General features: G+C 39.4%; 2 protein-coding genes across 3 annotated transcripts in view; both read right to left on the reverse strand.

The window, feature by feature from the left end:
- Positions 1–26,040, reverse strand: part of NELL1 (neural EGFL like 1) — an 831,926-nt gene that overhangs the window by 286,388 nt on the left and 519,498 nt on the right. The gene's annotated exons all lie outside the window — the stretch shown is intronic.
- On the reverse strand, positions 1,819–3,760 carry LOC101674496 (isocitrate dehydrogenase [NAD] subunit gamma, mitochondrial-like). The gene has a single exon (XM_013055897.2). The coding sequence runs from the start codon at positions 3,708–3,710 to the stop codon at positions 2,541–2,543; it is 1,170 nt and encodes a 389-aa protein (XP_012911351.1). The 5' UTR covers positions 3,711–3,760; the 3' UTR covers positions 1,819–2,540.

The raw sequence follows: 26,040 nt of genomic DNA on the forward strand, positions 1-26,040 counted from the left end.
TAATTAATAATCTCTAATCACAGCAAGCACTTATCATGTGACAGTGCTATCAGCTCTGTATTTTCTCCCTCAGTCTTCCAATGACGCTATGAGGTAGGTACAATGATTATCTCACTTTAAGAAATATGAGGCAGAACATGCCAGGTCCTTCATTTTCTGGGTGATTCAATAAACATAGATTGTTTACTGTATCAGTCACTACATTAGGGGCTATAGATGACAAGGGAAAGATTACAAAGCATCTGCCCTAGAAATTCTCACAGCTGGGATGCCTGGGTGGCTCATTCAGTTAAGCATATGCCCTCCACTCAGGTCATGATCCCAGGATCCTGGGATCAAGTGCCACATCAGGGTCCTTGCTCAGTGGGGAGCCTGTGTCTCCCTCTGTTTGCTACTCCCTCTGCTTGTGTGTGCGATCTCTCTGACAAATGAATACATAAAATCTTAAAACAAAAACAAAAATAAAACACGATTTGTGGTGGCTGGGTGGCTCAGTTGGTTAAGCATCTGCCTTCAGCTCAGGTCATGATCTCAGGGTGCTGGGACCGAGCCCCGCATTGGGCTCTCTGCTCGTCGGGAAGCCTGCTTCTCCCTTTCCCACTGCTTGTGTTCCCTCTCTCGCTGTGTCTCTCTTCATCGAATAAATAAAATCTTTTAAAAATAAATTAATTAATTAAAATTAAAATTAAAAAAAGATTTAAAAGTTCATAGCTAAGTGGGACAAATCTAATACTGATAAATGGAAAATTCCACTGTAATGTGTGCCATCAGAGCAGTCTGGATAAACTGTGGGATGACTCTGGAGACAACCACCTTTAACCATAGAGGGAAACTATAGCTCAAACGTACCTATTGGCATAAATACTCATTGTCAAATAGAAGCCAGTGGCCAGGTTACAGTCTGTATGGAAATGACTGCACCATGTATAAATTCCCCTAGTCATGGGAGAAAGAGGTACAGAGTGGGTCTTGTCTGTTCAGGTAGTATGGGATAGTGCAGCCGTGGAAGTGGGAGGACCGCAAGCCAAAATTCATCCCTTGCTCTACTCATCAAACCATGCCTCTGGTGCAGCTCTAGATCTGCCCAGAGCACAGCACCCTGTGGGGCAATGGCAGCCCTGGCCAACAACACATCCAATGTCCACTAAAAGAATACCGTGAATATTTAATAAGTAACTTCTCCCTGCTGGCCTTGTTCTTAAAGACAGACTTCTAGACGGGTAAATAGTCACTTCCTGCTCAAACTAAACCCCACCAAACCTTGGCTCTGACTTGATATATAAGGAGCATAAGATGATAACGTAGTATGAAAAGGCAGAGACTTCTGGAAACCATAAGGAATTTTTCAAGTCTAAAAGTCCACTGTCTTTAACTTGTGGTTCATGAACCACAGCAGAACGAACATTAAAGCTGAGACACAAAAGTTTCCAAAATAGTTTAAGGATTCACTGTTTTTCTCCACCTCACTTTTATTTGCAGTCCATTCCTACAGATGAAACCACTGAAAGTTTCCATAAAACCATTGTATTTATTTCCAACTTGGGTAAGAACAACGTCTGAGCCCTAATAAAATTATCATTTTTCTGTATTTCCCAACTATGATCTTAAAAATACTGTAAATAAAATATATTCTGATGACAGTGACAGTAAACATTTCATTTTCTTTTCACTTTTCAATTTTTTCATTTCATGTCACTTTTCATTTACTTATGTATACTCTTTCCTTAAAAAAGGAGATTGAAAGAAAGGAAACAATCCCAAACTGTGAAGCATTGAATATGGAGTTTGTAACCCAAAGTCACATTTGTACAGCAAAGAACCAGGGGCCCTGTACCTGTTAATTGGGGATTTGAACTCTAGATTCTTGAGGCCAACTGGAAGGAATTCAAAAATGCAGGAGAGCTACAGTGTTCAGGGATGTCCACATGTAAAAAAATGATACCACTGAAACTTCCTTCAAAATATGAACACAACCATGGAAAATGATGAGATACTTAGCAGGGAGTGGAAGCATTCTGTACTAGCTCAGCTTTATGGTACCTTATTTATTATTAAGGTTACAATGTATATTTTCTAGGCAAATTTTATTGCACTAATTAACTCATTAACAACCTCTAGAGAGAAGCCAGATTTCTCTGCAGGATGATTTGCTGAATTTTAATGACCAGATAAAGAGAAAAATCAGTGTTCCAGGTTCTGAGAAAACCCCAGGATTCTACAAACAGCTCTGATTTATTCAGTGCACTGTGACATCAAGAAGTGTGAACTATGGATTAAAATAGAGAAGAATTCCTCAGTACATATGTAACACAATAGATTTGGCTAATTTAAACAAGCAATGTTTATGGCATTCATGACGTTTTCATCTCATAGAACAAATCAGATTTACTTCTCCTGTCTCAGATTCTGAGTTGGAGCAGGAGCAGGAACTAGTTTATTCTAGAGTCTACATTATCCGAGCTGGCTGGAGTGCCTGAGAAGAGAAAAGTAAAGAGTGGGAGAGATTTGGGGAATAGCCCAGCCTCCAAGGCACTGATCATTTAACTGACAGTACTGATGTGGTTTATTATGTCTTGAATAATGTCCAATGTGGTACTCTGGCCTCCAATGTCTGGAGTGTGGACATTTCTGTTCTCCAAGGATGCCAAGACTGCAGTGCGAATGGAGGTGGCATAGGAGTGGAGCTTGAGGTAATCCAGCATAATACAGCTTGCGAGCAGCATGGCAGTTGGGTTGGCAATATTCTTATTGGCTAAATGTCTGCCCACCTGCCTTGATGCTGTTTCAAACACTGCGCACACATGGCCATAGTTCGCACCAGGCACAAGGCCTGCTCCCCCAACCAACCCTGTGCAGACATTGTTGACAACATTGCCATAAAGATTGGGCATCACCATGACATCAAACTGCTGGGGCCGGGATACCAGCTGCGTGGTGGTGTGATCCACGATCATGCCCTCGAAGGTCAGCTGAGGATAGCAGGAGGCCACTTCCTTACAACACTGGAGGAAAAGACCATCTCCCAGTTTCATGATGTTGGCCTTGTGCACGGCCGTCACTTTCTTGCGTCCCATTTCTTGGGCCAGCTGGAAGGCATATTCAGCAATGCGCAAAGACTTGGCCTTGGTAATGATCTTGAGGCTCTCAATCACTCCCTTCACACTCTCATGCTCTAGGTTGCTGTATTCACCCTCTGTGTTTTCCCGAGCAACTAAGATGTCTATGTCCTTGTGCCGGGTCTCCACGCCTGGCAGACTTTTAAAATGGATGACGTTGGCATAGAGATCAAGAGTGGTGCGAAACAAGTTGTTACGGGACTTGTGAGATGGGGGCAGGTTGTGGTCAGTTTCGATGTTGCCCTTCAAAGCCACACGGTTTCGGCTGACTGCCATGATGGCATTGTGAATGTCCTCTTCACTAGAAGTGGAGTTAACCGTTACCTCCTCAAAGTCCACAGGCACACGTGCATGTCTGAATACAGTCTTGACATGCAACACAAGTTCAGGTCCAATGCCATCCCCGGGAATCAGAGTCACAGTGTGTCGCCCACCATACTTGGCCAATGGAAGAATACTGCGTTTGAAAGAGAAGCTCCTCAGTGAGATCTCACGGGCAAATAAAACCTCCCGAGAATGGCAGAGAGTAGAAGGTCGCAACATGGACTTCACAGAGCAAATGGCAGCTGGCAGCATCTTCAATGCGATGATCATTAAGTAGAGAGTAATTTATGTAAAGATACGCATTCTTCCTCTTGTTTTGAACTGGCTTCTTTTGGTGGAATTCTAGATCCAAAATTCTTGCTAGGTAACAACTCTCTCTCCTTCCTTGTATTCTATTTTGACATTCTACTGCAGTGAGAATGAGAGCTAGCCAAGAAGTGATATCTCCTATAGAAAATGTATTTATTCTATGTGTTCAGCTCTGTACGATATACTTTTTAAAAACTGGCTTTATATTTTAGAGCAGTTTTAGGGTCATAGCAAAATTGAATGCGAGGTACAAAGATTTCACAGACAGCACCTACAGCCCATAAAATTCTCCCCCATTATCAAAATACTGCACCAGAGTGGTACGTTTGTTACAACTGATGAACTTACACTGACAAAATATTTTCACCCAAAGTCCATAGTTTAAACTAGAGTTCACTCCAAGGGTAGTACTTTTGGAATTTGGACAAATGGATAATGGGGTGTATTCTCCCACGATAATATTATATGGTATAGTTTCACAGCCCTAAAAATATGCTCTGCTTTGCCTACTTATCATTCCCTTCCCCCAGCCCCTGATAATCACTGATCTTTTCAGTGTCTCAATAGTTTTGCATTTCCCAGGATGTTATATAATTGAAATCACACTGTATATAGCCTCTTCAGCTTGGCCTCATTGATTTAGTAATATGCAGTCAAGGTTACCTTAACTTGCCTTTTCATGGACTGTTATCTCATTACTTTTTAGCACAGAACTAAATCCCACTGTCTGGATGTACCACAGTTTAGATATTCACCTCATGAAGGACATTTTGGTATTTTCCAGGTTTTGGTAATTAGAAATGAAGCTACCACAAACATACATGTGCAGGTTTTCTGTGGACACAAATTTTCAACTTATTTGAGTAAGTAACAAGGAACACAACTTCTGGATCCTATGGGAAAAGTATGATTGGTTTTGCCAGAAACTGTTCAAATGTCCTCCAAAGTAGTTGTACCACTCTTCATTCCGACCAGCAGTTAATTAAAATTCCCATCGTTCTATAACCTTGTCAGAATTTGTTGTCAGTGTTCCAGACTTTAGTCATTCTAATAGGCATGTACTGATATCTCATTGTCTTAATTTGCATTTTCCTGATGACATACAATGTCGAGTATCTTTTCATATGCTTATTTGCCATCTTCTTAGATGAGGTATCTGCCAAGGTTTTAGCTGATTTTTTAATTGGATTGTTTGTTTTCTTATTGTCGAGTTTTAAGAGTTCTTTGTATTTTTTGGATGACAGTCTTTTATCAGATGTGCCTTTTGCAAATAATTTCTCCCAGTCTGTGGCTTGTCTTCTCAATTGCTTGAGTTTGTCTTTTTTTTTAAGAGAAGTTTTTAACTTTAACAAAGTCTATCTTATTATTTCTTTCATGGATCCTGCCTTTGGTGTTATATCTAAAAAGTCATCACCATGGGGAGCCTGGGTGGCTCAATCAATTAAGCGTCTACGTTCAGCTCAGGTCGTGATCCCATAGTCCCAGGATGGAACCCCACATTGGGCTCCTTGCTTAGCAAGGAGACTGCTTCTTCTTTTCCCACTACCCCTGCTCATGCTTTCTCTCCCTCTCTCTCTCAAATAAATGAAATCTTTAAAAAATAAATAAATAAGAGTAAAATGTCATCACCATATATAAGGTCATCTAGATTTTCTCTTACGTTATATTCTTTGAGTGTTACAGTTTTGTATATTACATATAAGGCTAAGATCCATTTTGAGTTAATTTTAGTGATGGATTTAAGGTCTGTGTCTAGATTTATTTATTTATTTATTTCCATTTGTATGTCCAGTTGTTCTAACACCATTTTCTGGGAAGATTATCTTTGCTTCATTATGCTGTTTTGTTCCTTTGCCAACGATCAGTTGACTATTCGTAGGGGTCCATTTCTGGGCTCCCTATTCTCTTCCATTGATTTACTTATATGTTCTTCTGCCAATATCACTGTCTTGATTACTGTAGCTTCTTTAATAAATCTTGAAGTTGAGGACTTTCAGTTTTCCAGTTTTCCTCTTCTTCAATATTGCGTTGGCTCTTGTGGGTTTTTGCCTCACCGTATATACTTTGGAATCCGCTTACTGATCCAAAAAACAACTTTCTGAGATTTTGAGCAACTTTGCATTGAATCTATACATCAAGTTGGGAAGACCTGATATCTTGACAATACTAAGACAACCTTAGTTGTCTAGTTACTAGTATATAGGAAACAACTGACTTTTCTGCATTAACTTTATATCCTATAATCTTATTATAATCACTTATTAGTTCCAGTAATTTTTTTTTGCTGATTCTTTCACATTTTCTACATAATCTTCTCACCTGCAAACAACAGTTTCATTTCTTGACTTTTAATTAGTATACCTTTAACTTCCCATGTCTTACACCATTAGTTAGAAATTCTAGTATAATATTGAAAAGGAGTGTTAGAGGAGACATCCTTGCCTTGTACTTGATCTTTGTGGAAAGGTTTGTCTTTCTCCAAGTATGAAGTTAGCTGTAGGTTGTATGTAGATATTCTTAATAAAGTTAATGAAGTTCTCCTCTATTTCCAGTTTACAGAGAGCTTTCTTCATGAATGGTGTTGGATTTTGTCAAATGCTTTCCTGCATCTACTGGTACGATCATGTGCTTTTTCTTTTCTTTTTTTTTTAGCCTATTAAAGTGATAGATTACATTAACTTATTTTTGATTGTTGAACCAGCACTTTATACCTGGAATAAATCTCAATTATGCTTTATAATTCTTTTATACATTGTTATATTCAATTTGCTAATATTTTTTGAAGATTTTTGCATCTATGCTCATGAGAGATTAGTCTGTGATTTTCTGTTTTTGTAACGTTCTTGTATGGTCTTTTTAGCAGGTATTGTTGATCTTATAGAATGAGTTAGAGATATTTTCTCTTTCCATCATCTGAAATATATTGTAGAGAACTGGTATAATTTCTTTCTTAAATTGGTATCATTTTTTTCTTAAATGTGAACCCATCTGGGCCTGATGATTTCTGTTTTGGAAGACTATTAATTACTGATTCAATTTTTAAACATATGTAGGTTTATTCAGATAGTCTGCTGCTTCTGATGTGAGTTGTGGCAAATAATGTATTTCAAAGAATTGTTCTATTTCATCTAGGTTATCAAATTTGTGGGCATAAAATTCCTCAAAAAATTCCTTATTATCCTTTTTAATGTCCATAGGATTTGTAGTAACATCCCTTCTTTCATTTCTGATGTTAGCAATTTAGGTTCTTTCTATTTTTTTTTTATTCTCTCTAAAGTCTTATTAATTTCATTGATCTTTCCTTAAGATTTTATTTATTTTTTATTTGACAGACAGAGATTACAAGTAGGCAGAGAGGCAGGCAGAGAGAGAGAGAGAGAGGAGGAAGCAGGCTCCCTGCTGAGCAGAGAGCCCGATGTGGGACTCGATTCCAGGACCCCGAGATCATGACCTGAGCCGAAGGCAGCGGCTTAACCCACTGAGCCACCCAGGCGCCCAATTTCATTGATCTTTCCAAAGAGCCTGTTTAGGTTCGGTTTTATTGATATCCTCTACTGATTTATTTTCAATTTCACTGACTTCTACTCCTTTTTTGTTTGTTGGTTTACTTTAGACTTAGCCATCTTTTTCTAGTTTCCTAAAATAAAGCCTTATATTGTTGATTATACAGCTTCATTCTTTTCTATTATATGCATTCATTACTACACATTTCCCTCTAAATACAGCTTTTACTACACCCCACAAATTTTGATAAGCTGTGTTTTCGTTTTCATTTTGTTCAAAATATATTTCAACTTCTTGAAATTTCTTCTTTCACCCACATATTATTTAGAAATGTGTTGTTTAATTGTTACATTTATTTTAGGATTCTACTGCTATCTTTCTGTTACTGATTTCTAGTTTAATTTCATTGGGGTCTCACAACAAACATTATTTGATTCAATTCTTTTGTATTTGTTAAGGTGTGTTTTATGGCCCAGAATGTGGTCTCAGTAAATATCCCTTGTGAGTTTGAGAAAAATGTGTATTCTGCACTTACTGGGCGAAATAGTCTCTATATGTTAATTATACCCAGTTCATTTGATGTTATTTAGCTCAACTTTGTCCTTACTAATTTTCTGCCTACTTAGAGTTTGTTCCTTTTTATTGTTAACTTGTTGAGAAACTGACGAACACTATTCTAAAATGATTGTGCTATTTTAGATCTATATCAGCAATGTAAGAGAATTACAGCTTCTTCACATCCTCAACAACACTTGATATGTATTTCTAATTTTAGCCATTCTAAAATGTAGTGGTAGTATCTCACATGAGGGAAAAATATAGATGACTAATTAATAAAACCTAAAAAACTATGTAGAACTGTATTTTAAAAATCAAATTTAGACCTCTATGAGTAATATAAAATTTCCCTTCTAACTGTGATGATCAATGTCTTTTAATGCATTTTCCTAGCTCAGAGTTACAAGGATTAATATCTAGGTATTTCTAGAAATCAACCACTCAACCTGCAAAGCAGGCAACATCTATGCTTCACAAAGCTATCCCAGCTATGCCACTTAACTGAAAATCAGGCATATCTTTAATTATAAACCGACCACAATCCCATTTTCATTTAACTTTCAGGTACCAATGCCCTTGGTGCAGGTTAGTCATTGGTAGACGAGGTAGGGGAGTTATTTATGCAGACTTCCAAAGGACTGTTAAAATTCTAGAAGATGAAGATACAGACTTAATAATGACTACCACTATAGAACACTCATCACTTCTAAGGTATTTTATATTTTACATACATCATCATAATCTACTAAGGTAGACATTGCAGTCCCCACTTCACCGATGAAGAAAATGGCTATCACAGAAAGGTGTGAATATCTGCCAAATTCATATCATTATGAATTAATAGAGAATGGCAAGAGGTAAGGTGAGCATATCCAGGGATCCCAGAGGCCTAAGCCAGTGCTTCTCAAACTTGATCACCACAGGATCTCACTGAAATAGAGATTCTAATTCAGCAGTTTTGTTGAGGAAAGAGTGCAGATTCTGCCTTACTAAAGAGTTCCCTAGTGAGACAGAGTCTCCTGGTCCCATCACAGTTTGAGTAGCAAGAGCCTATCTTTACCTCCCCACAAGGTCCAGCCAGGTGGGGCCAGCACTGGTGTGCTTGGACACGGCCCACTGGGAGTAAAGAAAGGAAACATTACTGCTTCCTCTTCCTGGAAACTGATATAAAATAGTTATAGAGTAGGAGCCAGCTGGACCTGTTTGTTACTTAATATGTCACATAAGATAGATAATAGCTGTCCACCACCAGGGCCAGAGGCTGGAGCAGATGACTATCCAGAGAGAGAACAATGGAAGAGAAATGACCTAGGCTCGGCTACACAATATTGTTTCTGCCAATGGGCCACTGTTACATAACGATACACACAAATCTTTCTCAGGTGGGAAAGAAGATAAACCTTTTAAAGGTGTGAATGAAGAAGGAAAGAAGCCCTGAGAATGGGATTATAAAATGGATGGTGGTTGAGATTTTAATAGCCAGGCAAATGTAGTACATGGACAAGTGAAAAAGCTCTTAATCTTAGTGGAAAAAAAAGATATATGTGGTACAGGTAAAAGAATAACAAGGGTGCCATCGTTTCACATATTGGAGGGGTAAGAGTTCATTGAAGTCAACTGTAAGTGTAACACTAAGATAGTATAATAGTTTAAGTCAGGGAGAGAGATTAGAGCTTGGATTTTAAAAATTATCCTTTGGAGGAGAAACAGTAAGGTGGCTAGCCTGGTGTTAGAAAGGCCAATTAACAGGCTATCACCCAAAAAGTGATCCCCAAACCAGCAACGTCAGGCTTTCCACAAACTGGTTAGAAATGCAAATTTTGGACTATCCTTGGATTTATTAAATCAGAAGTCTGGAGTTGGAACCCAACAATCTATGTTTTAATCATTCTGATACATACTGAAGTTTGAGAACCATTGGGCTATGAAATGGTCTCAATAGGAAATGAAAAGCAGCTGTACTAAAGGAAAGGCACTGAGGAAGAAGAGAAATATTGGAGATAAAAACTGGACTAGACTAATGACCTAGGAGACACTGAATTATGCTCAATGTCTTTAACAGACTGGGTGGATGATACCATTGATAAAAATGTGTAACACTGGAAAAAGAGCAGTTGGGTCAGGAGACTAAGGACAGAAAATGAGCTAACTTTCAGCTATGAAATGTTTGGGAAGCCTGTAGGACATCCACAAAAAGATGCCCAGTGGTTGACTTAATAAATGAGACAGCTGCAGAGAAAAGATTGTGGGTGATGACAGAAATTCAGGAGTCACCAACATATGGGAGAGAGTAAACCACACAGGTTTGTATAATATAGCCTCGAGCAGAGGTTTTCAGCTTTTCCTCTGCTAGGGCAAATAATAAATGGCATTCATAAGAGACACACACCAGACATATGAACAAAAGTCATTGACCAAATAAAGCAAAGCATTCCCAATGCTGTTTTTATAGGTCATATTTTCAAAAGCATTGTAATAGTAAATGAGGAGTAAAACTACTCAACAATCTCAAAACATAATTTTTTGAGGGAAAAATATAGATGACTAATTAATAAAACCTAAAAAACTATGTAGAACTGTATTTTAAAAATCAAATTTAGACCTCTATGAGTAATATAAAAAAGCATATACTAATACAGAAAAGTAACTCACTTTATAATTAAGCATGTAGCACATAATATTTATATTTATTCACGATGTTAATATAAATAATACTGTGCATTTCATTTGGCTGATCACATTGCCTTTGATTTGGAACCTGTAACTAGACTGTATTCTCATTTCTATGCTATGCAGAGATAGATGCATATGCATGCTTTCTTCACCTCCCTCCATCATTAAAAATGCATCCATGGGTAAAATCAAGGAAACAAACTATAAATAACAAACTATAAATCCCCAGTTTACAAATAATATCTCAAAATTGTTGTAACTACCAACGACATACCAATAACCATAGTTCGCAGATATTTTCAGCTAATATAAAATAGGCCATGAATTATAATCAATTCACCTCCAGCTAACTCAAAGTTCTTCCTTCCCCACACAAACAAGCAAGCACTACTGAAATGCAAATGAGTTCCTGTGACATCCTTATAATGGTAACTCTAAGGTGAGTCAATTTAAAGAAGTAAATCATTTGCAAGCACTTGTAACTTAACACTTTATGAATAAGTGAGTGGTTTTGACACATGTCCTGATTGATTCTGACACCGTAATATGTCATACCACTGAGGTCAAGAAATACTAGGCTAGTAAGATGATTATAGTGAAAGCACAGAAAAAGGATGTGGACAAAACTAGAGATCATAAGTCAATATTTGGAACACAGAGAGGACTACGGGACAAGTGATCAGGGAGGGAGGAGGAAAATAAAAATAAAAGGATGGCACAGAAGCCAAGAAAAGTGAAAGATGCAAGGAAAGAGTAGTCAACAGTGTCAATATCCTGTTGACCCCCTAAGCAAAATCAGAGGTGGCAATCATGGAGTCACTGACAACCACCATTAGGCTGCACTGATTAGTGATCGAGAGCACAGGTTCCAGAGCCAACTGCCTGCCGTATATGACCTTTGTAGTTTTTGCAATATTCATGACCCCTTTTGGAACTTAAACTCTAGTGAGAGTAGACATCGGAAAATACATGGCAGACAGACAGATAAACAAGCAAGCAACATACCAGTGGATCTTTCAATGTCAGCAGAAATGCTACAAAACAAATATGAAACCTCTCGCCTTCAAGGAGCCTGTGTTCTAGGCAGAGTTAAACAAAATGTGTGTAGGTACGACGTGGACTGGAGGTCAAGGCTAAATGGTTCCTGAGTGACGTAACCAGGGCACGAAGCGCAAAAGATGGACGGACCACGTGCTTGAGCTCGGGTGGGGAGGGAAAGGGCTTTAGCCAAATCTCAAAGAAGGGAGAGCAGCAGATACATATGGAGGGAAGGAGAGAAGTTCTGAGATGGAGGCAAAATCGGAAAGCCTGTAGGGTACGCTATGCATGTCCATTTGGCTGAAAGGAAGGGTTTAGGTAGAAAAACAGTGGCAGACAAGGGGGTAAATTAAATCGGGGTAGAGGGTCAAAAACCTTGCATGGCAAATGAAGAAATTTATGATACCCTGAAGGCAGCAGAGAAGCATTTAAGGTTTTTGAAATTAAAAAAAAAAAAAAAAAAGGTATCGAAAGATACCACTTTAAAAAGGAAAACATGCAAGTATAAAGAGAGTAAATTTTCAATACCCAAGAGCACTTTATACCAAAGCTTTGCCTCACGGAAAGCAGTAATATTAGCACACACTCTTAAGAAAACTCTCAAAATCCACTTCATGTTATCTTACAGAATCATTTGATTATGAATACTGTTTTATCAATAATTTTTCTAAAAAGATCAATGCATGGAGATTTAATTTGTTCCATTTTCTCTATTACAACATTAATGCAATTTCTCTTCTGTCATTCTATCGCTATCTAATAACCACAGAACAGCTAACAGAGGCACAGTTCTCACAGAACTGTGGAGAGCCAGATGGAAAGTAATCCAAAAATGCCCTCCTTATTTTCCAGACAAGAACCCACATGATACAATACTACATCCACTGCAAAAGCCCTTGTCTGAGGAAGAGCTACACTTATATTTGCCCTAAGAAGAGTTTTTCTGGATACAGTTTTCATTAGTAAAGGCAAAAATCCACTCTCAGCAAAAACGGTCTTAAGGTGGGGTGGGGAGTTCACGTTATTGATAGGGTTTGCTTTTGGTTTTGTTTGAAACAGTGAGGTTTATAGTCTAGTCATGAAACTGATACTTATGCGACATTACACTTCCTTAGAAAGAAGACAGGTAAAGACTTGAGATGACAGGTCAGTTGGAAACAACTACCTTCTCTTCTAACTAAATATTACAGCCACATGAACAACTCCATTAAATACTTTTCTGTTACATGAGTCCTTCACTATGCCATTCTAAATTATTTCTCCCTATCTAGGAAGATTGCAACCTTCCAAGAACTATATCCACAAGTGTGATTATTATACTCTCCTTCAACTGCTGTGCATTTCAGAGGCTTTCCTTTTAAGCAGGGTACAGAAAAAAAATCTCTTTGGGCTAACAATGATTGGACACACAAGCCAGTGAAGTCCTCTCTGTTACATCTGTCTCAATTTTTAGTTCTAAACAGACACAGACTACATAACTCTTGAAAGCTGCTCAGACAACCAGTCACTGCTGCAAGTTTTCTCAATAAGTCCCACTTTCAATTAGCTCTAAATCATAGCTCCTATAAAGCATATCCTACACCTGTTAAAACTATTTTTTCCAAGATGGTTACCATAAGAAGTACAGAATCTGAAATCAGAGGAGGCTTTCTGAAGCCAGCTAGTTTAGCTAACTGGTTTATCTATGGTCAGTATTACAAAGCATGTGTAATTTATGCAAATCTAAAAATGTTCTGAAATGGATTTTTTCCATCCCGTGACTGCAAATGCCCTCCCTTAATTCAAGATGGAAAATGGCCTCTACTGGGCACCACATCCAATACTGTATGGTAAGTAATACTTTATCTCAATCTGAAAAATGCAACAATGAGGTAGGTGTTATTCCCATTGCATTATAATTAAGGAAACTGATATGCCAGGAGGATTAATAATTCCTGTTAAATTGGCAGGTGATCTAGACTCAAGTCTCTTCCACCTAAGCTTGTGTTCTTTCTCCTACGTCATGTCGCTTTCTTTGGTGCTCCTTTGTCTCCATGTGTCCTCTCCCCATCCCGATCCCTCTCCCATCCCTGAGAAGGGAAAGAAGAGTGTCACAAAAAACTCAATCACTATGACAGACTTTCCGGCATCTAAGAGATGAACTTATAATTATACAAAACTAAAAATACCCACAAATAAATTTCCAAGATTATTGGTTAAATGCATGCGCTTACATTAGCTCCTTCTTGAAATCCAATGAAGTTCTATTTAATTTTTTGAGTTTTTAAAACTGTATACCTAGAAGAGCAATGAGAATGTTAGGAGAGCAAAATTTAGGAAGCAGGAAAGCAGATGAAAGAGTGATGACTGAATTTGCAGTTTTGACAAGTTGAATCCCGCTCAGTGAGAGAAGTCAAGAAACAATTTATTTTGCATCACAGAACCCAAAAGGCTCAGGAATTGGCAACAGAGGCAGGTCAAGGTGTGTTGAATGTCTCCTTAAAAGTATGTAGATACCCAGATCGTCTTCTCTATCATTCTGTTATATGACTGCCCCTCCACCACTTTAGGAGAACATGGGACATTTATGCTCTATACTGAGGAACACCATTCACAACCAAATGCTAACTCAGTACTGAATTCAGGGGAAATTAGTGAACATTTATAGAGCAAATAGAAGGCTGAGATCCATGTTTAGCTTCCCTAGGCAGGAGCTTTGAAAATTATTTTCTAAGGAAACTAACTAAAAATAAAATAAAGCTAATGACAATCAAGTGCTTACCCAAAAGAATGACCCAGATCACCTTACATTGAATTTCACTGTCAACCACATCCCCATTTGCACAGAACTTTCAATTAGTGTCTTTTTATCCAGCTCTTAAGTGGGAGTGAAGAGCCAGGTTCAAACACACGGGAGGAAGCTTCTATTGTAAATGACAGAAGCCAGAGCAAATCAATAAACAGAAGCAATGAGAAAGATACAAGGACTTCATCAAAAGAAGAAAACATCAAAAAAACCATCATTAATGTCTTCAGAGAAAAATCATTGCTGCATTTATGACAAACGAAAACAATATGCTCTGAAAAAACATAGAGGGATGCCTGGGGTGGCTCAGTCGGTTAAGGGTCCGCCCTCAGCTCAGGTGATGATCACAAGGTCCTGGGATTGAGCCCCAAGTCAGTCTTCTTCCTCAGTGGGGAGCCGGCCTCTCCCTCCCTCTGCCTGCTGAAAAATCTGTTCCATCAAGCCAGAGCAAAAAAACAATAAAGAGCATGTGTGACTTACAGGAACAGGACCTACCATCCCAGGGAGCTGTAAAGGGGATTCCCAGAATCCTGGCAAAGAGATACTCCCGGAACATGAGCTATGCGGCAAGCCTAGAAATCAACCAACATTTGGGGGAAATTTATTCATGAACAAGAAAGTGTTAATATCTTTAGGAGTATTTATATAACTGGTAAGAGTATAGGGATAAATTATGATAAATCTATAACATACTGTGCTATAAAATCTATGAACTCAGATGCCTGGGCAGCTCACTTCACTAAGCATCTGCCTTTAGGTCCTAATCCCCAAATCCTGGGATCAAGTCCAGCATCAGGTTTCCCTGTTCAGCAAGCAGTCTGCTTGTCCCTCTCCCTCTGCCTGCAGCTACCCCCTGCTTGCGCTTTCTGTCAAATAAACAAATAAAAATCTTAAAAAAAAAAAAAAATCTATACGGGGTGCCTGGGTGGCTCAGTGGGCTAAAGCCTCTGCCTTCAGCTCAGGTCATGATCCCGGGGTCCTGGGATCAAGCCCCGCATTGGGCTCTCTGCTCTGCAGGGAGTTTGCTTCCTCCTCTCTCTCTCTGCCTACTTGTGATCTCTGACAAATAAATAAATAAAATATTTAAAAAATAAAAACATAATTTAAAAATCTATGAACACAGTGATTGTTAATGACAGGGGAACAAAGATCTGTGCAAGAAAGGAAACCAAGTATTCTTGTTAATTCATTCATCAGTAGCTTGCATATAGTCACCGTAACACAAACACAGAATAACTAACAAAAAGATGTGTGGTGAGGTGTAATTAAGACAGCCAAATCCCCATGTTATATGGTAGAAAGTCAATAAAAAAATGTCAAAATTGGAAGCATGAAGAAGTAACAAAGAAACATGCTATTTAGAGATATGGATGAAAACAGCAAAAGAATCTGTTAAAAGTCCTGAAAGTGGTTGCCTGTAAGGATAAGAAATGGGGAAATTTTTCAAGGGGATTCATCATCTTTATAAAGTCTTCTAGAACAATTTGGCTTTTTAAACTGCATGTATGTATAAATTCACAGAAATAAAAATTAATTTTTGAATGTCCATTCATAGATTTTTTTCACTGAAGGCAGTAAAGTATGAGAATTAAAAGTTAGCAGACTGCTTAGGTTGTTACCCTACCTCTTTCATTTGCAACCATTTGCCCTTGGGAAAATTGCTTTTAAAAAAAAAATCTCTACCTCAGTTTCCCTCTACCTCAGTAACCCTCATTTCATAAATGAGGGTTATAATACTTTCTTCAAAGAGTTTTTGAGGATTAAATATATGCAATTTGAACAGTGCCTAATTCAATGCATGTTTATAATCATTTTTATTTGTGCAAATACAAAATCTGAGGGTATTCTCTATCAGTCTAAATAACCAAAGGAATAAAACTAAAACAGCATTTCATTTCATTTCATTCCAATTTCATATGGCATTTATTGGCTCAAAACTATAACTTAAGAAATTTGAAGAACCAATGAACTAACATTCTACACAGCAAGTGATTTATTAGGTAACCCTTTGATAACCAAAAACAGTTGGTTAGTATGATCTCTTCTTCAATGTCTGTTCAATAAGGTACAGAGGTTCTTTAATATTACATCCACTTGAAGAATATTTACAGCCCTTAATATTCTAACCTTTCTCTACTTAGCAATTTGAGAAATTGATGGAAAGTATTAATATGTCTTCTAGGGGAAAATGAATTAACTTTCATTTATAGTTCTCCCTTTACCAGAAAGAAATTATTTTAAAGGCTGTCTTCATATTTTCTGAGCATTGACTAATCTTTTAGTATTTTTAGGGCCAATATCCATGTGAGTTGAAATTCATTCATCTATAGTATGTCAAGAAAAGGGGAAAGGATCCTCACAATAGCCCTCAAGACAGAATATCATTTTCCTCACGTAAATGAGGACTCTATCTGCTGCGTATTTATTAATTTGTTGGCTTACCAGCTAGAAGACAGACAATTCTCCAGCAACTTAAAATACTTCTCTACACTGAGCTGCAGTTTGGTATGAGGTGTCAAAGAATGAGAATGTGAGGCACCTGGGTGGCTCAGTTGGTTAAGCAACTGCCTTCGGCTCAGGTCATGATCCTGGAGTCCCAGGATCAAGTGCCACATCAGGCTCTCTGCTCATCAGGGAGCCGGCTTCTCCCTCTGCCCCTCACCCCTTTCATGTTGACTCTCTCTCTCTCAAATAAATAAAATCTTAAAAAAAAAAAAAAAAGGAATGAGAATGTGCATATAGAAGTGGCCAACTGAAGGTAAATGTTTTATACGGTTTTTGTCCCCAACTCCCAGAGACTGTGTTAAAAATGAAATACACATTAAAAAAAAAAAAAGCCAAACAATCCAATTTAAAAAATAGGCAGACACCTGAATAGACACTTATCCAAAGAAGACACACAGATGGTCAGTAGCACGGGAAATGATGGCCAACATCGCTCATCATCAGAGAACTGCAAATCAAACCCACAGTGAAAAATCATCCCACATCTGTCAGAAGGGCAAGCACCGAAAAGGCGAGAAATAACAAGTGTTAGCAAGGGTGTGGGGGAAAGGGAACTCTTGAGCACTGCTGGGGAGAAGGCAAACTGGTGCAGTTACTGTGGAAAACAGCACAGAAGTTCCTCAAAAACTTTAAAGTAGGACTACCATACCATCCAGCAATTCCACTTCTGGGTATTTACCTGAAGAAAACAAAAACGTAACTCAAAAAGATACATGCATCTCTAAGTTGACTTAAGTATTATTTGTAACAGCCAAGTTACAGAAACAAACTAAGTGTCCATCACAGAAGAATAAAGACGCAGGCACAAATGGAATATGTGTGTCTTCCATAACAACAACAACAACAACAAGAAACACAACAATGAAATCTTGCCTTTCATGACAACACAGATGGACCTGGGGGTATGATAGTAAGTGAAATAAGTCAGAGAAAGACAAATATTACATGATTTATTCACATGTGTTACATTTTTAAAAAATGAACAAAATAGAAGCAAAATCATTAACACCGAGAACAAAGTAGTGTTTGTCAGAGAGGAGAGGTATAGGGGTAGGGGCAAAACAGATGAAGGGGACTAAAAGGTAAAAACTGCCAGTTACGGGCACCTGGGTGGCTCAGTTGGTTAAGTGACTGCCTTCAGCTCAAGTCATGATCCCAGAGTCCTGGGACTGAGTCCCGCATCAGGCTCCTTGCTCCACGGGGAGTCTGCTTCTCCCTCTGACCTTTTCTCCGCTCATGCTCCCTCTCACTGTCTCTCTCTCAAATAAATAAATAAAATCTTTTAAAATTAAAAAAAAAAAAAACTGCCAGTTATAAAACAAGTCAAAAGGATGTAAAGGACAGCATAGGGGATATAGTCAATAATATTGTGATAACTTCGTATGGTGACAGACGGTAATTAAATTCATCATGATTTCATAATGTATATAAATGTTAAATCACTATTTATGAACCTGAAACTAATATAATGTTGCATTTCAGCTATACTTTGATTTTAAAAAACTGAAACATCAGAATGCTCCAGCTAGTAATGGGCCATATTTGAACGTCCATGGTGCCAGCCACATACTCCAGGGTTCCTCCTGCTGTACAAAGAGTCCCCAAATGAAGACATTCTCATGATACCGAAGCAGCCTCATGGACAGTTACCTGTTTCCTGAGGCAACCTACAATACTGATTGTCAAATCTAATTACAAGCGAAAGAACAGAGATCTATCACTTGTCTACTACCTTGTTAACGTCTCCCCAGTGAGCCAATCAGAAATGAATGCGATAGAGCAGACCACATGGGGGAAAAAAACAAAACAAAACAGGGAGACATTGTCAATGGTGCTCATCACAGTCTGGGTGTCAGCAAGCATACTGTGAGAGAACTAAGTATTTCCAGATGAATACATAACATGCCAGGTTTGCTAAAATTAAATTTAGTCACAGGTGATAGTGTTTTCTCATATTTGCAGACTACGTGGGTACTGCTTGCTAAAAACATTTCGGGAATTGTATGTCAGCTCTTAAACTACGTAAAGTGTATGGAGATAAGTATCAGATCATGCATCTAAAAATTAAGAAGGGCATTTTATGTTCATCTCATGTGGAGAAATCCTAGTTTGTCACCTACAGCATTTAACTCAATCATGGCAGTTGTTCAAGTATATCAAGAAAAGAAAAAGTTCCAGTCATACTGGAGTAGTATTTGTACCTTTACTCTTATAAGCATAGCAGGGGGCAGAGACAATTTGGAAGGAGGGAGGGAGGGAGGAAAGAAGGAAGAAAATACTGGGAGAAATAGTGTAGGTCGTAGATGAATCCTTTTGCCAGTCACCTTCACTTCAAAGGAGTTTTTGCCATAAAATGAGAGTGTGAAATGGAAGATGGAAGACGGAAATCTGTCACTGCCGAAAGCAGTCTCCATTATTCCTTTATGCCTCTAAACACATGGGTATTTTACTGAATGTAGTTTTAATGTTGAAAGACATAATATTTATATCTGGTTGTCTTCACTATGGCTCCAAAACACCATACCTTCATCTGGTAGAGAAACTATACCAGATACAGAAACTATAGAAACCTCAATCTCTTCTGATTCTGCAGGAAACCCCAGTTGCATTGGACTCACTGACTTGAACAGCTCTTCTTTCTGCCATTGTGTCCATCTCAGTAAATAGCTCTTTCCTTTTGGCTCTCACCAAAAGCCTTGGGAGCAACATTCTTGACAGCTCATTGTCTCTCATCCACTCAATCCATCAATACATCCTTTTGGATCTAACTTCAAAATATTGCCCAAATTCAGCCTTTTCAATAATTCCAGTGCTACAACCATAGCCCATCATCATCTCTCCTGGGAACTACTACAATATGCTCTTATCTGGTCTCCCTGTTTCCATTTTTGCCTCCTGGTAGTCTAAAAGGCTCACAGAAGCCAAAGTAATCCTTTTAAAAGAACAAATCTAATCACATCACTACCCACTTTAGAAAAACACTAACGACCTCCCCCTATACATAGAATAAAACCCAAAGCACGTCTCTTACCAAAACTTGCAAGTGCCTGGTGATCTGGCCCTCAGTCCTCTGAATGTCCCTGCTCTTCTTCTTCTTGATCAATCGTTCCAGCCACCTGGGTTTACTTGCAGTTCCTTCCCTACCTCCGCCCTCCGGGATTTCAAACTCGCCGCTCCCTCTGCCTTCAACAGTCTTCTCAGGTACCTGAGTGACTTGCCTCCCCACCAGTTCAAGCCTTCCTCAGATATCGCTATTAGTTTATATTAAAGAACATCTTCCCTCTATCCTTCACTCTAGTTTCTTATCTTGCTTTATTTTTTTCTTCTTAGTACCCTAACACTAAATTGAAAACAGATCATATACACTTATTTGCTTATTTGTATTGCCTAACTCTCCAGCTTCGGGGAATCTGTTTAAGTTTCCTGCTATACCCACCATATCTAGTACAAATTTTGTCACACAGTAAGGATCTGTTGACTAAATGAACCGAGAAACTACAATGAGCTACACTTCATAAGAGATTTAAAGGATTTGAAGGTAATTTTGATCATACATAAATTGCATCACGGAATTTATTGCCTACATATGGCTCCACTCTAAAGCACAAACTTTCTCATTGGATCTCTGCACAAACCATGAGGTAACGACATTGGCTCATGAAAGGGAATTGTGATGGTTAATTTTATATGTCAACTTAATTGGACCAGGAAATGCCCAGATACATGGCTAAACATTATTCTGGTATTTCTGTGAGGATGTGTTCAGTTGACATTAATGTTTAAATCAGCAGATTGCATAAAGCAGATCACAGGCCATAATGTGGGTAGGCCTCATCTAATCAGGTAAGAACCTGTATAAAACAAAAGGCTGACCCTCCCTCAAATAAGAAGGAATTGTCCTAACAACCTTCACACTAGAACATAGGTTTTTCCTGATAGATGTCTTTCAAACTAAGACACCATTGGCTCTTCCTGATTCTACAACAGCTTTTAGCCTTTGGGCTTCAACTAGGAGATGGTTTCCACAGATTTTGAACATGGCCAGCCCTCATAATCACGTGAGCCAATTCCTTATAATAAATCTCTTTTTAAGTGTGTGTGTGTGTGTGTGTGTGTGCCCCCTACTGGTTCTCTGGAGAACTCTAATACAGTAAGGAACTTAACCTAGACCACGTTGCCAATAAACTACAGAAAAAGAAATTCAAAAAGTTCTCTTCCCAAAGTCTACACTTCAATAAACACTACCCATAAAGAAACAAATATAACAAAGATATAATAAAGAAACAAATAAAGGAACAAATTTCATTCTTCCCCTGACTCTAAAGAAAGATTTTTTTCCTTGTCCCTGGATGAACTCTTTGTCGAGTCCCATAGCTTTTCCCCTTACTCCCCTTATTCTCAGATAAGAAAAAGTCCTGTGAACAACTATCCAACACCAGACATTAATGCAGACTCCAAAACTGCTTCAACATCTAGCCACTGGTGTGGTCTGCTGTGGCTGGGCACTAACCATGAGAGAAAGGAAGATATTCCCTTCTCTTCCCCACTTATTGTCTCTCTTTTCCCCACATGGCAATTTTTCTGTTCTCCTGCAAGGATCAGGTTGACAGAGGATACTAAAAGAGGGCACATATTCAATGACCGATGTAGTTACCGCTTAATGTAGGGATTTCCAGTGGCCTGTGCAGGGCAATGGACTCTATCAAGGGTACTGCCCTCGTACCATGACCAAGGATGGGAACTGTCTCTCCGGTGGCCGTATAGCTTCTACTCCTGTTTCTCTTCTAATCCCCTTTCGCTCTCACTATTCCATTGCCACTTCTTTGCAACTTTCCTAGCAAAGAAACTTAAAATGGCTCCGGTCTAGCCTACTGGCCATGGGGAGACACTCATGCCCCTTCCAGGTCCTTTTCAAGAGTGCTGTTCCTTCCCATCACAGCTACAAGCTCACATTTGCTTCGACTCCAAAGCAGTTCACCAGCTCGTCTTTTTGGTACTCCAGGTTTCCTGGAGGCAGGACTGAGATTCTAGATCATTGTGTAACCAAACTTCAGAACACACATACCAGGTTCTCCAAGTGATCTATCTCATAATGGGGCTTCCAGGCTTGAGAAAAGAAAAGATACGAGCACATCCAGCAGTTAAGAGGTTCACAGGACAGGTTTCTCCAAAACAAAAAAATCCTCCTTAAGAAATCCTAACCACACTCCCTTAAAATTTTCCATATCCTTGAAGTGGGTGAGGAATTCAGAAGTCCCCAAATTGGCTTGAAAATATCTACATAGAAGTATGCACTCAGTGGTCTGGCATCTCACTTTGAAATTTTACACCAGCTATGTATCTTGTGGTCAGACTGGAAAATGAAGAGTCCCATTCTAACACCTTGTAGTAGACACTCTTGGTCCCTCACCCACACCTCCTTGGGCCTTAGCATTACATCACATACCTGTTCGATTTCCTACTTCCAGTGTCTGTATCTCGGAGCCTGAGAGGAAGCCGGCAGTAGACGAGCACTGGAAATTAATTTTTCCCGGAGCAGCCATCCACCAATGACTTGCCCACTGGGTGAGATAAACCTTGAGGACAATGTCCCGTTGGGAATGAGCTCCTTTGCCCACAACTGTAACTCAGGTCTCTTAAATGGAGCACCCAAGAGTAGCGATCTTCCTTTTCAAATCTGATTCTCCCAATCCCCTATCAGTGTTTCCTGGGCTTGCCTCCTGAATAAAGCCCCAAGAACTCAAATCTTTTTCTCCTAGTCTGCCCCTGGGGGAACCCAAACTCAGATACTCTTACGCTCTTGATCATCCTGCTACTTGATCATTGTTTTGACACACCAGGTCCCTCCCTCCAAGTTTGCATCCACAGCCCAGAGTAAGAGCCTTTAGAAAAGGTCATGGATGAGAGCTGTCAGCTACCCACTGTGATGGCCACGGATTCCACAGTGTAGCAAAGTGAGCACTATTATTAGGTCACTGACAGTTTGATTGCATGAATATACCTGATCCCAGGGAGGCAGGGTTGAGACCTGCTCTCTATTTCAGGCTGACCAAACAGTCAAAGCTTGGTAATGCTTTACACTGCCTGTGACTTCTAGAGGCCAAAGTGAAGAGTGATGTTGCCTTTGAAAGAAAACTGCCAATGTGAGTAGATCTGACAGTGTATATGTCTTCCAGATCCTAGCTCTCACCACAAGGGGTAACCCAGTGGGATTCATTTTCTACCCACCTTCAGACTCAGATCAGTAGCTCTTTACTTCTGTTAACTTTTATATAATATGGAAGTAAATCCACCCCATGTAGCATTAACACACTCAAACCAAGTCATACAAGCTTATACCTATCTCTGGTTTTCAGTAAAAGCTAATATGTAATTATACAGATATTGTTCAGTAGAGGTAAAAACTGTATATCACGAGTATGAAGTGAGGGAATCTTGGAAGGTAAATGGCCATAAACATAAATGGGTAATACTGGACATCCATGAAGTATTCTTTATGTACGGAACACTGCTCAAGGCCATAGACATGAGAAAGAAAGAGCTCGGTCTACCTTTGAGGGAATCACAGCATGATATGAAGACAGCTCCATAAGCAGAAGCGATGGTGAATGTGCTAAGTGTTGGTATGGACTTTAGAATTCCTCACAATCGGAGCAGCGAGGAAGGAGCATGTTTGAGTGATATGGGAACTGGCAAAGTCCTCAGTGAGAAGGTAAAGCTTCTCAACAGTTTTTCTCAACAGTTAAAACCTAGAGAGCTTTTCAAGCAGAAATAGCCACTGTACAGAAGCAGAAAAGAGAGCATGAGGTGATTCCCATCAGAAGTGGAGATAACAAGGGTCAGTAATGAATCTGGACTGGGAGGCACAAGCAAATAAAACCTTTTAGGGGAGAACCAGGCATGTTTTAAATTTCACTTGGCTAGCACATTTGCATGAACATATTTAAAAATAGAGTATCATCTGCAGTCAGGCAACACAATAATGAGATTGTGTCAGGGAACGGGAGAGGAGGGGACACAAACTGATGACTACACAAATGGAGGCGAGGCAGCTTCTTTAACAAAACATCTTCATTTCCCTTTTCCCACCTACACTGGGCTTCTTTCCTCCCCTACCCCAGATGTTTGCCTGGCTGTAATCCTGTCAAATTGCAATCCAATTCTCTCTCCAAGTCTACGTTGGAGAGGGCATTTTACTAAGAAACTTTGAGTTTAGTTGTTAGCTCTGTAGTAGATGATCCAAGCAGAAAAGCCTATTTGCCTTACAATATATCCTGGGGGCTTCCTAAGGAGAGCTGCTCTGTTTTTCAACCACTAAAAAAAACAAGGCAATTACTTTTCCTGGGAAACAAAGTCTGCAGAGCCCAAGTTATCAGCCAGCTTAATGAAGCTGAGGTGTCATATTTAGAAGTTTAGTTTCTATGGACGGGTAGGATAAACCCCTGCTAACCACAGTTGCGAAAATATTGACATCCCAAACCATGGTTCCAAAACCAATCTACCCACTAAGGATGCTCTCACTAGGCTCCATTAAAGGCCTTAAGACCATCCATGGGGCCATTATTCTCTTTGTTCTTCATCTGTAGACTGCACTTCCCCCCCGTGAATCAGCTCATCCCCATCAAGGATGTCTGTCACTTCAGATCATGTCCACTCTCTTCCACTCCCTCCGATGTCAGAGAAAGGTGAAGGAATGTGCTTCTGGGAAAACAATGTGGCAACTGTCCGAAGGCTATGAGGCCTGCTCAGCAGCTGTCAGACATCTCTGAGCCACACACTATCTCACTGCGTTCCTCCACCCCGCCCCCCACCATGGCGGCCATCTCAGAACAGCAGGGCTCTTGCAGAAATGGTTGTGAAATGTACCGTGAAAAGAAGGGACACAGTGAAACTCCACTTAATGGCAAAGCAGCAGCTTCCCAACCAGGCAACATGGTTCAGCTTGCTCGTCTTTACATCGTGATCACCAGGGCCTCTGCCACGTCTGCTAGCCAAGGAGCTGGCAACAGACCCAAGCTTGTCCAGACACTACTGGAAATGGCCAGAGGGCAAAGATGAATATCAGGGCAGTTCAAAGCCTTTGGCTCCCGTGTGCACGTGCCTGTTCTGCTATGCAGATTCTAAGCTCCCTTTCACTCACCCTCATTCCTTCCATGCAAAGTCTCTTACTCTAACATTCACCTTACTCAAGATGCTTAATTTATGCATTTGTTTGCTGGGCACTAAATTTTTTTAAGCCAGCTATTAATTCATTCTGATGGTGCAATTTCCATAATGTAATTCCTTGGGTAGCAAGGAAATGGCTTTTTTTTTCTCCATTGTTACATTTTCTCCAGGTACCATTATGAGTGTTCCATTTAGTCTGGCAATTAGGCTTATATTTAACACAGGCTGACTTCACAGAGACACATTTATCACTTTCATTGCCTAATGCTATGAAAAATTCTTGGCATAGACCTGTGGCCTACAATTCTCGTGCAACTTTGGTAGTTGAACAACCAAGCATACGAAGGGGGGAGTTGCTCCACACACATTCTGCTCTTTCTTGCAAGCGGTCCCCAGTGTTCCCTTTACACAGACATCTTTCTCTTTGCCCCCACGCCACCTCCCTATGCAAACCTCGGACCCCTGTCTAGTTATCCTCATTGGTTAGCTTAAAAATAACTTGTTGACACCTTCCCAGGCCTCCAATCCCCAAACTAAACCCAAGATTTTTGTTTTGAGCATTACATGCCGATTTTAATGGGACTTATTCTTGGATGACCAAGTAGTAGAAGGTGAACTATACGATGACTACATACATGTTCTATCACAGTTTGTCTAAAAGGGTACTATCTTACCAGTGAAATCATTAATAATTTCCTTCTGTCACTCTCAAAAAATGTCACAAAGCAAGTGTTACACTACATAGTCACCTTTATGATCAAATGTCGGAAGAAAAGTATATTCTGTATTCAAAGAATCGGCCTTGAAGTCTGACCTCTGGTGTGTCTTTGTTGTGTGGCCTTGAGCAAGTTACTTCCCTGTTTAAACTCAGTTCCATCATCTATAAAGCAGGCTCTAAGATAGTATCTCCCTCAAGGATTATTTGGGAAATAGCAGAGTGAAAATTACTTTGATAATAGGCAAATTGCTACGCAAATCATGGTTATCAACTCTATCCCTATAGCTGTATGTATGTGTATAAGTGTGTGTGTGTGTGTGTGTTTATGGTTGTATACTGAAATA

Source organism: Mustela putorius, unplaced genomic scaffold, assembly GCF_011764305.1.
Source record: "Mustela putorius furo isolate JIRA1106 unplaced genomic scaffold, ASM1176430v1.1 tig00003859_pilon_pilon_pilon, whole genome shotgun sequence".
Taxonomy (NCBI): domain Eukaryota; kingdom Metazoa; phylum Chordata; class Mammalia; order Carnivora; family Mustelidae; genus Mustela; species Mustela putorius.

Coding starts and splice junctions, on each gene's coding strand:
- LOC101674496 (XM_013055897.2), bottom strand. CDS start 3,710: ATGATCATCGCATTGAAGATGCTGCCAGCTGCCATTTGCTCTGTGAAG.